The 15,463-nt window shown below is 34.5% G+C and overlaps 1 protein-coding gene across 2 annotated transcripts in view; it reads left to right on the top strand.

Annotated features, from left to right (window-relative positions):
- Positions 1-15,463, top strand: part of LOC101893281 (homeotic protein proboscipedia) — a 155,181-nt gene that overhangs the window by 64,127 nt on the left and 75,591 nt on the right. For both annotated transcript variants that reach the window (XM_059128646.1, XM_059128645.1), the window contains exon 3: positions 12,229-12,243. In XM_059128646.1, the coding sequence (XP_058984629.1) occupies positions 12,229-12,243 (15 nt within the window). The remainder of the gene's footprint in view (positions 1-12,228; positions 12,244-15,463) is intronic.

Here is a 15,463-nt window from a genome sequence, read left to right as displayed (position 1 = left end):
CGTAATTCCATGACCAGACATTTGTTAGATGATTTTTCCATGGCATGAATTTCATATTTATTTTGGATTTCTAAGACAATAGACAAAATCGAAATGAATAATCGAATGTAGAAATGGGCAAAAGAAGCTTTAATGCTTGAGGAAAGTTTGGAATATTTCATGGATTTGAATGATGAACATTTTCAAGAAATCTTAAAATATTTTGGACGACAGACAGCTTTAAGATGGGAAAAGTTTATTGCGATAAACAAGACAGCAAATAAGTTCATAATGAAAATAATCTTTGTACTTCATAATGTATTTCATAACATCAGTAACTACTTCCAATGCCAGTAGTCTAATTTTTACAAAAAGTCATCGAATATACCCATAAAAAATTTCTTCTACAGTTTAGTTTGTGTTTCAATTTCACAGCACTCCGTTTTTACACCCTCCACCATAGTATATTATATCTGCAGGGCTTTTGGTATTGAAAATGGGTCATGTAGTTCCACGTATTGCAATAGCCTCCATATAACGGTACCTGCCGATATTCGCTATTTTGATGATTTTAGCGTAATGGACACTACAGCCTATGCTAGAAAATTGTCGGTGCAGGTTCACGCCTTCGTATAGCCCCCATATGACGGCACCTCCCGATATACGGTATTTTAACGATTTTAGCGACATTATTCACCGGAATTGCCTCAAATTTGGTATTTGATGTTCGAAATGGATGCTATAGCCTATGATAGAAAATTGTTTGTGTAGGTCCACGTTTTGGTATAGCCCCGATATAATAGTACCTCCCTATATTCGGTCATCGTATAGACCCTAATATAACGGCTACATTCGGTATTATAAGATTTTAACAGAATTTTTAACGGATTTTTTTTTTTGAAAATTGCCAAATTCGGACGAAATTACAGCTTTTTTACTTGTTCTCCTTTCGATATTAAATCTGCATTACAAGTAAACTTAAAATCGGATTAAGATATATATGGGGCCTATATCTAAATCTGAACTGTTGTTACTGTTGTTATATTTTCCCAAATATGGTTGAATAATAAACATGGGAACTATAGCTATGTCTGAACAGTTTTTTACCAAATTTGAAATACTTGTTTGTAGGCTCAATCTTGCCGCATGTGCCAAATTTCTATTTGGATGACTTGTGCAAAATATCATCTGGATCGGGATATAAATGCGACTTTCTTCATAAAAATACAGAGACAGACGGACGTAATAAATTGACATAGAAAGTTAATTCTATGAGTATCCTTAAAGGCATCTATTATTATATCTCGTTTCCTAATGCACATAGACATTATACCCTGAGTTAATCAAAAAAATTACAAGGCAAAAAAAAAAACCTTAAGTATCATATCTTAAATCTTGAAATGTGGGATTTAGAATGTCCCCATACCTACTTTGTCTTCTTAACATATAGAATCTCGTTTGACTTAGATCTAACCATTCTAATTTAAGTTGAATGCTCTCAATATAAGCGGCAGTTAATTTTGGGCGATTTGTTGGCATAGCTACCATATGATAGCACCTGAAATCTTAGATTTGAAGATCTTGACCAAAATTGTTAACCAATTTATACACAACAAGTAAAAAAACAGTAAGTTCGGCCGAGCCAAACTTTTAATACCCTCCAACTTAGGGTAAAAGAAACATTAGAAGAAATGTGGCAAAAACCATTAAAATGCCGAATATCGGGAGGTACCGTAATATGGGGGCTACACCAAAACGTGGACCTATAATTACAATGTTTTGCCACACGAACTAGGACCCATTATGACCCACAAATACCAATTTTTAGACAAATCAGTGAAAAAATGTGGCAAAAACCATCAAAATACCGAATATCGGTAGGTACCGTTATATGGGGGTTATACCAAATCATGGACCCATACATGCAATGTTTCGCCACCGGAGCTGGAACCCATTATGACCTACAAATACCAATTTTCAGACAAATCCGTGAAAAAAGGTTGCAAAAATCATCAAATTACCGAATATCGGGAGGTACCGTTATATGGGGGTTATACCAAATCATGGACCCATACATGCAATGTTTCGCCACCGGAGCTGGAAACCATTATGACCCACAAATACCAATTTTTAGACAAATCCGTGAAAAAATGTGGCAAAAAAAACTAAAATACCGAATATCGGGAGGTACCTTTATATGGTTGCTATACCACAACGTGGACCTATACATGCAATGTTTTGCCACACGCTCAGGGACCCGCTATGATCTACAAATACCTATTTCCAGACAAATCCGTGAAAAAATGTGGCATAAATCATCAAAATACCGAATATCGGGAGGTACCGTTATATGGGGACTATACCAGAACGTGGACCGATATATCTCATTTTCAATACCAACCATCCTAGACACAATGTAAATAGCTCTGCTAAATTTTGGCGCTCTACGTCAAATAATGTGGGCTGTATCGTGATTTCCACAGACAGACAGGCAGACGGACATCGTTAAATCGACTTAGAATTTTCTGCTGATTATGAATATATATGTATATATACATAATGGGGTCTATGATGAATATTTAGGGATGTTACAAATGGAATGACAAAGTTAATATACCCTCCTTTTCAAGGTGGAGGGTATAACAAGCGAGTCAAAGTAGCGGGCACTCGATAGTTGTGTATAAAATTGGTCACCGAAAAGTCCACCTTAAAATTTTTAGATTCCTTCCACCACATCATTGTAGTACTCAAAATGTACAATTTTTTTATTACTTCTTGCACAAACATTTCCAAAATCACCAAATCAAATCATCTCAACTTCAGATACCAACAGAGACGTCAATATCAAATTTCGTAACACCAGCTCTATCCCTTCACCCAATACAAAAGTAATTTGTAATTTTCGTACAAATATAGGACGCATTTCCAAACCATCGTCAAATCTCAAGAACATATTCCATCAGTAATTTAAATATTTCATTTTGGAATTGTATCCTTTCATCCATTACCAAATGTAGTACCATTTATTACTTTTCCTACAATTATAGTTCACTTTTCCGAAATCACCTCCATGTGTCACGGCTACACATGAACAGCGACCCTAAATTTCAGAGTTCACGCTCTATCTCTTCACCCAATACTAAATTGTACTAAATATAGTACTATTTAGTACTTTTCGTGCATTTGTTGTAAATATTTCCAAAACAACCTCTTTATCACAAACGTGCCACCAACATGGACCCATGGACCCAAAAAAAATTCCATTGTCATCCGTTCATCATAAACCAAACTGTTCCTAATTAACTACTACTTAGTACATTTCACACATATAGTACACATTTCCAACACCACCTTCATCTATGGATTTTTCTTTCCAGCCTAGATTCACGTACCACATTTCAATCCTTGAGCTCTAACTGCTCGCATAATACCAAATCGTACAATTTTAGAAGTTTCGTACCACTTTAGAACTTTTCGTAACTTTAGAGCTCGATTTTTCAAAAACCCTATGGTATACCTATCCTTCACCCCATAAGTTCCAAATTTCAGAATTCTCGGTCATTCCGTGGGTCCAATGCATTTTTAGTACATTTTTACATTTTAGTACATTTCGTACCCTTTAGTACGAGTTTCGAAAACTCAGTCTCATTTAATCCGCTTATTATTACGATACTGTTATTCAGAACTGTAGACTGTCCTAAACTATAAGGTCCTGCCGATCGGATCATAATTTAGTCCGGCCTTGAGAAATTCACGTGTCTTATTCCGAAGCGGTAATTACATCTGCAGCAAAATTTGATATTTGATTTGAATCGATACTACAACCTAAGACAGAAAATTGTCTGTGCAGGTCCACGTCTTCATATAGCCCCCATATAACGGTACCTCCCTATATTCGGTATTTTGATGATTTTAGCGACATTACTCACCGGAATTGTTTCAAAATTGGTATTTGAAGTTCGTTATGGGAACGACAGTCTGTGACAGAAAATTGTCTGTGCGGGTCCAGGTCTTCGTATAGGCCCCATATATCAGTACCTCCCTATATTCGGTATTTTGACACTTTTAGGTACAATACCCACCGAAATTGTTTGAGATGTGGTATTTGAAGTTCGTAATGCATGCTACAGCCTGTGACAGAAAATTGTCTATGCTGGTCCAGGTCTTCGTATAGGCCTCATATATCAGTACCTCCCTATATTCGGTATTTTGACGATTTTAGGTACAATACCCACCGACATTGTTTGAGATGTGGTATTTGAAGTTCGTAATGGATGCTACAGCCTGTGACAGAAAATTGTCTATGCTGGTCCAGGTATAGGGCCTATATATCAGTACCTCCTTATATAAGATATTTTGATGATTTTAGCTACATTATTTTCCGTTTATTTCAAGTTTCGAATTTGAATATGGTAATGGCTTATTACAAACAATGCCTATGTATGTCCACGTCGTATAGACCCCAATATAACGGCTACATTCGGTTTTTTTTTTTAAATTTTAACAGAATTTTTTAAGGATTTTATTTTTTAAAAATTTCCAAATTCGTTGCAAATGGTGGAGGGTATTAAAAGTTCGGCCCGGCCGAACTTACTGCTTTTTATCTTGTTGATTATTGGATCTCAATAAATAAAAAAATTCAAATCAGATTGGTATTTTGACTTTATAGTTACAATAATATTTTAATTATTCATATTTTGATGGTCCTAGTCGTATTTTTCATAATATTATTTTTATACCCTCCACCATAGTATGGAGGGTATATTAAGATGTCATTCCGTTTTTAACACCTCGAAATATACATTCTAGACCCCACAAAGTATATATATTCTTGAACAGCATAAAATTCTATGTCGAATTTAGCGATGTCCGTTTTTCTGCGGAAATCACTCTAGCTTCCGAACGGAATGAAATAGCTTGATAAAATTTTACTCAAATGTGTATTATGTCTGCATGACTTTTGGTATTGAAAACGTCATGTAAGTCCACATTTTGGTATAGCCTCCATATAATGGTACCTCCCTTTTACCGGTACTTTGATGATGATGATGACATTATTCACCGGAATTATTTCAAATTTGGTATTTGAAGTTCGTAATGGATACTACACCCTATCACAGAAAATTGTATGTGCAGGTCCACGTCCCCATATAATGGTACCTCCCGATATTCGGTATTTTGATGATTTTAGCTACATTATTCACCGAATTCTTTATTTAAGGTTCGTACTGGAATATTATAATGGCTTATGACAAAAGTTACCTATGGAGGTCCATGTCGTCGTATAGGCCCTAATATAACGGCTACATTCGGTATTTTTAAAATTTTAACATAATTTTTAACGGATTTTTTTGATAATTGTCAAATTCGTTCCAAATGTTGGAGGGGATTCAAAGAGCGGCCCGGCCAAACTTACAGTTTTTTTTTTTTTTGTTCTGTGTTATATATTTCCTACATAATACAATATCAAATGTTTAATATTGTAACCCACCTTAAATAAATATTTAAACTTACTCCCATAGCCTTGAGATAACACACATGACTGGGTACATAATTTTTATGCTGTTGTTTTTTTTTTTTTTTTGGCAACACATATTTCGCCAAGCAACTACTAGACAAAGCGAAACGACACTCCATAAAACTTATAAAATCAAGTGCCAGACAAGTGATGACTGCTCATAATAAATGTCTGGATAGACATACACATAGACGTATGTATATACTGTGTATATATCTTCCTATTGGCCTTAAATAAATTTGCCCTCTTCAGGGAGTTCATATTTCCGGCTGTTGTTGTTTTTCTGGTTGGTCATATTTTTGCCAAATTGTTAGTTGTTGATTGTTTGTTGTATAAAAACTGTACATTCTTCATTATACCCTACACCACAAGGTGGTCAGGGTATTATGTCTTTGTGCATTTGTTTGTAACAGGCAGAAGCAAACGAGATAGACCCATAGTTCCTTTTGATGATCTGCATAGAATCACATTCTGTGTCGATTTATGCATGTCCGTCCGTCCGTCTGTCCGTCCGTCCGTCTGTCCGTCCGTCCGTCCGTCTGTCCGTCCGTCTGTCCATGTATTTTTGTAAACAAAGTACAGGTCGCATTTATTGCCCGATCCACATGAAATTTTGCACAGATCATTTGTTTGGCCCAAGGACGAACCCTATTGAAATTGGAAATAATCGGTAAAAATTTAGATATAGCTCCCATATATTTATTCGTCCGATTTGCCTTGTATTGTGCACCAAACGTGTAATATCAGCCCGAATTGTATGGAATTTTGCATATACACCCAAATTAGGTCTGAAAATATGTATGCCAAATTTGATCGAAATCGGTTCAGATATAGCTATAGCTCCCATATATATTGTTCATCCGATTTGTTATTTTTGTCCACCGCCGCCGTAATATGCACTCTGCAACAACAATATTTGGGGAAATATATCAAATGCAGCTCAGAAATACATTTGCTAAATTTTATCGAGATCGGTTCAGATTTGGATATAGCTCCCATATATAACTTCGTCCGATTTACCTTTTATTGTGCACCAAACGTCTAATATTTGTCCAAATGGGATGGAATTTGGCACTTACGACCGAATTGAGTCTAGAAGCTAGTATGTCAAATTTGGTGAAGATCGGTTCAGATATAGCTATAGCTCCCATATATATTGTTCATCCGATTTGTTGTATTTGTTACCCACAGCCGTAATATGCACTCCGTAAGAACGATATTCAGGGAAATATATCAATACAGCTCAGGAATATCTTTGCCAAATTTTGTCGAGATCGGTTCAGATTTGGATATAGCTCCCATATATATCTTTATCCGATTTCAAATTAATTGTGCACCAACTGGGTAATACAATTACGAATTTAAAAGATACAAATGCTTCGGCATATTTAGTCCTTTGAACTTTAAGTTATAATTATAATCATAGCGTGTATGATTGAATTCTCCCATAAAAACTTTTAATTGTTATGTGGAGCTCTACTAAATTAGCAAAGTGGTGTAGGGTATCATAAAGTCGGCCCCGCCCGATTTTAAGACTTTCTTTACTGGTTTTTCTTTCTGTCGTTTTCTTTTGCCTTCGAAAAACTTTAACTTCAACTCTCAACGGAAGTTTCCACTTGGCCAATACATATGTTGTTGGTATTAACTTTTGGTCAAGCATTTTCGAAATAAGAAAACTTTGAACCAAACTTTCTTAGTTTATGTAGTAGTTGTTGTTTTTGAGTAGAGGACACCACAAACTCTCAGGGTTAATAATTGCACTTTCAAAGACTCAAGTTTTATCTAAACCAACAAATAATGGCATGAAGAAAAGCCACTGGCTTGAGAGCAGTTCTTTTTCTCAGTAATTTGTTTAAAGTTGAACTTTAGTTTTATCTATGCTTTATATTTTTTCAACTTTTTTTTTGTTGCGTAAACGAAGACGGCAAAGGAAAAATGTATTTTGCATATCTCTAACACAATTTCAAGAATTTATGGGTGTTTTGCAACCAAAGACACACTTCTCCACCAACCAACCAGTCAATGTGTAATGCAAGAACCCGGCATGCGGTTGGTTTGCAAGTTATGCCGTTTATATCCGTTAAGGATGCTGGCGCTTGAAATGACAGGAAACTTAAATAACATGAGCCGTTTGCCATGGCTTCCGCTTTGTAAGTTTTTTTCTTCTGTTGACTTTTTAAAAAGGTAGAATTTGTGTAGTGCCTTCGATTGCCAGCCGTGGCAATAGCGTTGGAGGGTGGGTGCGTAAATATTTTCTTTGTAATCGAATTCTATAAAGGTGTGATCGTTGTGTGTTGTCTTTTTCTTTGGCAATGGGAAAATATATTTTAGAATTTATTCACTTGAATGGGAGGATATAGAATTCTTTCTTTTTTTGCTTTGTTATTTATGCATTTCCTTAGAGTTGTATAAAACCCGGTTCTATGGATATGTTTGACAAAACGGATTGAATTGTAAGGGGATTTTTACTAACTTATTCTGGATATATCAGTGCATATTTAGACTCTTTAAATATATACGTCCCAAAAGTTGTAAGGACCATACCCAATGTTTAAAGCATGAATTTCAGAATTTCCAAAATTACAACTACATATATCTTCACACATTCAGGTCTATAACGATAAATCCCTAAATTAAGATTTTGTTGGAATGTTATTTGTGGGTCCATAAGCCATTTGTTAGAAATATTGCATGTTTTGCAAATGTTACATTTTAAATTTTAGAAGAATAAATACTTAAAAACGAACTAACTTATTGATTATTTTATGTTATAACAAAAATAAGGCTTAATAAGTCGAAAAGTAGAGGAAAGATGTGCGTTTTTTTGGGTTTTAGGTTCCAGCAAAAGTGAACCTATGCTCAAACTTAGATTCCCACAACAAATTTCGGAAATATGACAAAAAGTTATTTTTTTTTTTTTTAAATTTTTGGTCAAACATTTCCACAGAGACGATCAGGGCTTATGGTAGTGGAGTGGTTTTATTCTCAAATTCCCAGAAAAAGTCCTCAAGCATTGCATCACTCTAATTGGAGCAAGCTATATGTTCTTAATAAATGGTTATGTTCGTCTCAAATTCCCAGAAAAAGTCCTCAAGCATTGCATCACTCTAATTGGAGCAAGCTATATGTTCTCAGTTGCCCATGATGATCCTTTAATACCCTTCACAATTTGAAGTTACATTTTTACACCCTCAGTCATATGGCTGCAGATGGTGAAACCCTAGGTCTCATTAAACCAAATCCTTTTCAGGATATTTGGGGTGGATCTAGGGGTGTCCGTTGGCCTGTCTGTCTGGCTGGTTTGCACGATAACTCTCGAAGAGATTATCCCATTTTATCCCAACTTGGTACATTGTAATATTATTATCAAACTTTGGTCGAGTAAGGAGATGGGCAATATCGTCCCACTCCTTCTAGTACCTTCCCAACAAAAAGTTAGAAAAAAGAAAATAATTTACTTCATTTAATAATAAAAAATCATCCAATTTTTTGTAAATTTCGCAAATCCAATATGCAACCACTCCAAAAAGTACCTCTTCCACAAAGGTCAAAATTTGGGGTAATTATAACTATATAACCGTCTGGTAATTATAACTATTTTATATTTATACATCTTAATATTTCTTCCAACACAAGATCTGGTATAACAAACGGATAGAAGGGAACCTTCCGTCTGGTACCTCCCCTACAACAGGGTCAGGAAAAAACGCGAACGAGCATTCGATTACTTTGGAACTCGAAATATCCCAATATTTCCATAAGCACAAGATCAGGTGTAAAGATGTAATGTATCGGACAAATCCTTCTAGTAACTTCCCCACAAAGGGGTCAATATTTTGAATAACCAATTAGAGAAGTGGTATACTTTGCTCCACTATATCTGGTACATCACGCAAATTTTAGCATTATTCAAAAATTATAAAATGTCTCTTATGAAATGAATAAAATTATTGATATATGCCAAATATGCCAGATAAGGTGGAACCTTTTAGGAACTCCAAATACCAAATTTAAGGAATACTGAGGATATTAAGCTCCAAAAATAAATAAAAAAAGCACAAAATCTAGACAACCCCTAGAAAATGATGATGATTTTCTGCAACAAAACTAAAATGTTGAAAAAGGAAAAAGTTCTTTGTATTTTGGAATATTATTTGAAACATATTATTAGATATATTTTGGCATAAAGTATAGGATAAATTTATTTTTGCAGGGATCTTCGATTATTTCCGAAAGATCCCTAGGCACGATTTATGTATTTTGCTAGTAATTGGTCTAGAAATTAAAGTTGCTGTCGCGATATATTTATAAAAAAATAGAGTTTAAAAATCGTAAAATAAAATTCATTACCAATTCTGTTAATATGTATGAATGTAGCCGTTTTTTTTAGGGTATATACGACGAAGTGGACCTGCATCATCAAAATGTCGAATATAGGGAGGCACTATTATTATGGGGAGGTACTATTATATATACCAAAACCTGGACTTGCACAGACAATTATCAGACAATTTTTCATAGGCTGTAGTATCCATTACCAATTTCAAATACTAAATTGGAAAGAATTCCGGTGAATAATGTCGCGAATATCATCAAAATACCGAATATCGGGAGGTACTGTTATATGGGGGATATGCCAAAACGTGAACCTACATGGCCCATTAACCCTTACCAAAAGTCCTGCAGACATAATATACTTTTGAGTAAAATTTTATCAACCTACTTCATTTTGTTCGGAAGCTAGAGTTTCCACAGACGAACAGACGGATAGACGGACGGACATCGCTAAATCGAAATAGAATTTTATGCTGATCAAGAACTTTATACACCCTCCATACTATGGTGAAGGGTATAAAAAGGCGTATCCGATATCAGTAATCCTCTTTGAAAATAAGGTCAAAAATAATAATTTTAACGGTTGTAAAACTTTTTTTATACCCTCTACCATACTATGGAGGGTATATTAACTTTGTCATTCCGTTTGTAACTCCTCGAAATACTCATGTCAGACTCAACAAAGTATATATATTCTTGATCAGCGTAAAATTCTAAGACGATTTTGCCATGTCCGTCTGTCTGTCCGTCTGTCTGTTGTAATCACGCTATCTTTCGAATGAATTGAGATAGATGGCTAAAATTTTGCACACATGTTTATTTTTCCAGTAGGCAGGTTAAGTTCGTAAATGGGCCATGTAGGTCCACGTTTTCATATAGCCCCCATATAGCGGTACCTCCCTATATTAGGTATTTTGATGATTTTAGCGACATTATTTACGGGAATTGTTTCAAATTTGGTATTTGAAGTTCAAAATGGATACTATACCCTAAGACGGAAAATTGTCTGTGTAGGTCCACGTCTTCGTATAGCCCCCATATAACGGTACCTCCCGATATTCGGTATTTTGATGATTTTAGCGACATTATTCACGGGAATTGTTTCAAATTTGATATTTGAAGTATTTGAAGTTCGTTATTGGAACTACAGTCTGTGACAGAAAATTGTCTGTGCGGGTCTAGGTCTTCGTATAGGCCCCATATATCAGTACCTCCTTATATTCGGTATTTTGACGATTTTTGGTACAATACCCATCGAAATTGTTTGAGATGTGGTATTTGAAGTTTGTAATGGATGCTACAGCCTGAGACAGAAAATTGTTTATACTGGTCCAGGTCTTCGCACAGCTCCAATTTAACGGCACCTCCTTATAATATCGTATATAAGGATAAGGATTTGATGATTTTAGCTACATTATTCACCGTTTATTTCAAGTTTCGAATTTGAATATGGTAATGGCTTATGACAAACAATGCCTATGTATGTCCACGTCGTATAGACCCCAATATAACGGCTATATTCGGTATTTTTAAAATTTTAACAGAATTTTTTAAGGATTTTATTTTTTAAAAATTTCCAAATTCGTTGCAAATGGTAGAGGGTATTACAAGTTCGGCCCGGCCGAACTTACTGCTTTTTAACTTGTTAATATTCTCATACAACATTTTTCTTAACGAAATGAAACAGATTTTCTAATCACCATAACTGAGACAGTAAACTATTGAAATCTTCTGAAATCTAAATAGTTTGAAGACAATTACCGTGTTTAATATTCTCTACAAACCAATATGATTTTTTCTGGTCTTTAAAATATTTTATTTTTTTTCAAGGAATATAATAAAATGATTATTCAGTTTTACTAACAAGACACCAATTTTTACTAAACTAAATCTGTAACCGTTCAATAGAAAAAAACTGTCCTATGGTACAATTTCCATCACAATCGCATAAATCGCAAGACATCTGAATAAGACAAAAAAAATAGAATCCCACGAAGAATATTTATAAGATATTTTTATGGACTTTTAACATGTCAACCGGCAGACATACACACAAATTGTGTATCAAAAAGTCGTTTGTAATAAAGTCACGAAAAATTTATAGATTTCAACACCGCGGTTCGCTTCCTCTTTAACGGTGTTACAGCTGCGTCTCATATTTAAATGGCATAGCAGGCGAAGGACATTCACACCGGTAAATCGTTGTCTACCTGCCTGTTTTTTCTTTATTTCTCCTGCTTCAACAGCATTATTTTATTGGTTATTTAAGCATGCAAAATTTATGAGATTTATTTAAGACGTCTTTAAAATTAATACATTTATTTTCACAAAATGCACAAAATCTATGAAGAAATATTCTAATGTAATTTTGTTTTGGTTTCTCTTTTTCTTTTCAGCTGATAATGCCATAAGTAAGTACATGGAATGGTTGTTTTTTGGTAACTAATAACTAATTGGCAAATAATTTAAAGAAGAAATAATGCATTCATTATGTTGTGGCAAATATTTTGGTTTAAAGAAAGAGATATTTTTTTTGAAAATTACAGTCTATAGAAAACAAGTAAGCAAAGGCTACAGTCGAGCGGGGCCGACCGTTGAATACCATACAACACTATAATAAACGATACAGTTTATATAGGCGAGATACTCGAAAGAATTCCACAAGATATTGTGATAAATAATAAAAGAAAACCATCAGGTTTCGTTTTCTAATTTTCGAATAATAGCAGCTTTAACTAATTTGCTCATTTCCAATTTATTGGTAGATGTTGCACGTAAATGGTCTCCCTAGATCTGGAACCAATATTTCCCAAAGACCTATAATCTATCAGAAGTGGCAAAAGATTAACATTTATTATTGGTTTTTGACTGAAACGCATCTATATGAGATACAGACATTTTGACTATATTCTTCAACGAAATCAGCGTTAATGAAATAGTCAGAAGTGCGTCTTTCCTGTGTTTGTGAATTCTCCAAAAAGCCACTGGAATGGACATTTTCGTATTTTGTCTACAAAAGTTGGCAAGCTATTCACACATTGAATATTTTTGGATGGCCATCCAAAACTGCTTGGCTTTTGCAATGTCCGGTAACCCCCATTCAAATGTGCGTGAGGATCGGACGTTAATTACGACCTGCTGACAATTTTGCACTTTTTGTTCCATTTCAACCCCTAAATATATGGCGATTATCTCCAAAAAGAGTAGGCTTCTATTCTGACCCTCATCTTATCCCCATGCTAAATTTCGTAAGGATCGGGCCATAAATGCGATCTTTATATGATATCCTGATATCCTAACTACTTAGTTTTGTTAGCTGTAGAAATGTTACCAAATGTTTAATTCAAAATGAAAATATGTCAAAAATATGACAAAATTGAAAAAATATGAGAAAATGTTAGAAAATCAATATTTTCATCTTTAGAGAGATATTTTACGCGATTTTTTAGACATTTTTTCTTTCCTGCCAAGAGGCCATTCTGAATTAATGAGAACTGTCGAAATCAGTTCAGCCGTTCTCGACATATAAGATATTTTTCAAGCATATCTTCTTTGATAAACATATATATCGCACATATTTTGCTATATATCCGTTTTGTTGGATGTTAACATCAATGTAAATGTCAGAAGTAACCTTGTCATGACTTTGTGATTTCGCCGGGATTTAAAATATTCGCGGTTTAATAAAAAATTTTGAACACAAAAGATATGGTATATTTTACCCGCTAAATATTATCCGATGATCACCCAAATTGGTAGGTTTCTTCCCCGCCCTAAACTCTAGCTACATTTCGCGGCGATTGGTCTATAATTGCGACCTGTATAGGTCCATTTCAACCCCTAAACATTTGGCGATCATCTCCAAAAGAAATAGGGTTCTATTCTGACCCTAACCCCACCTTCGTGCAAAATTTCGTAAGGATCGGGCCATAATTGCGACCTGTAGCGTGATTACAAATTAGATCGACTCAGCTCGGCGAGCTAGGAAGATCCATATATACTTTCCTATATGGGAAACCAATATTTCGAGGTGTTACATAAATTCTGGCCCAATCAAACTTATAATACCCCCAACACATAGTGTTGTAGGGTATAACAATTCAGTTTTGCTAAAATGAAATATAATTCTTGAAAATTTAAAAATTTTTAGAATGATTAGTTTTATATCTTAAATTGTTAATATTTAGGAAACCCTTTACAATTATATGCATTAATGTTTTAATTTTATTTCGTAAAAAAAATAATATTAAATTAAAAAAATATAATTTTCTATATTCTCAGCCATATGGCTAGAGAGGGTATATATCAGTACCCAATTTGGTCCAAACTTGGTACATCGTAATATTTTTGTCAAACTTAGATCGAGTTCGGAGATGGGCAATATTCTAGTAAAAGGTCGAAATTTTCAAAAAATATATTTTCTGCACAACAAGAGAAACGATAATCCGATTTTGCCCCAACTTTGCGAATCCTAATATTTGCGTCAGTTCTAGGTCAGGTGCACAAATGGACAATATCGGTCACTTTATCAAGTACCTCCCCCACAAAGGGTAAATATTTTGAATAATTACAACTCTTATAAAATGTGATGTAAGAGTCCCATTGTCTTCAAATTTCACACATTCCAATAATTTTATTGTCCCTAGATCTAGTGTTAAGATGTAGTATATTGGTTCACTCCTACTGGGACCTCCCCCACAAAAGGTCGAAATTTTGAATAATTTTTAAGCTCATAAAACGCGAAATTAACATCCGATCCCATTTAGACTTGGCACATCTCAATATTACTATCAACACAGGATCTCTTATAAACACGGTAGAGATCGGACCATTTCTTCTGGTACCTCCCCCACAAAGGGTGAAAGTTTTGAATAACCAAAAAGTTTATAAAATCCGAAATAAGCATCAGGTTCTCGTTATGTTTCATATATACAAACATTTTTGTTAACACTAGATGTGTTGTGAAGATGGGATATATCGATTCTCTCCATTTGGTACCTCCCCTACAAAGGCTCAAAATTTTGAATATCCATGAAACTCATAAAAAGCGAAATCAACGTCCGATTGCATACGAGACTTGGTACATCTCAATATTTCCATCAACACAAGATCTGTTATAAAGATGGTAGAGATCGGACCAATTTTTGGTACTTGCCCCACAAGAATGCGAAATAGGCATCCAACTCTCTTTAAATTTCACAGAAACCAACATTTTTGCTAACACAAAATCTGTTGTCTGCGAACACCTTCTGGTACCTCACCCACAAAGGGTCAAAATTTTCATTACATTTATCTGTCAAAAATTGCGAAACAACTCAGCGATTCTTTACAACTTGCTTTATCTAAATATATGTCTTTCAACAAGAAACATGAGATGGAATTTATGATTTCCCATAAATTGGATATAAATGTTTGATTTTTTTTTAAAACATATTTTTAAATAATCGAACATTGGCTGAGGGTATATATCTGTCGGCAAAACCGACCGATACTTTTTTTTATTTGTTATAATTATTTTTAAGAAATTTGTCAATATATGGAACTGAAGATTGACTAGACATTTATAGGATGGGGGTATGTATACGACAGCAAAAGGGCAATATCAAAAATTCGTTCACTAAATGAGGACCG

The sequence above is a fragment of the Musca domestica genome, unplaced genomic scaffold (genome assembly GCF_030504385.1).
Source record: "Musca domestica strain aabys unplaced genomic scaffold, Musca_domestica.polishedcontigs.V.1.1 56, whole genome shotgun sequence".
NCBI classification, from domain to species: Eukaryota; Metazoa; Arthropoda; class Insecta; order Diptera; family Muscidae; genus Musca; species Musca domestica.
Note: the sequence above shows the minus strand (reverse complement) of the source record. Positions and strands in the feature narration are given on the sequence as shown.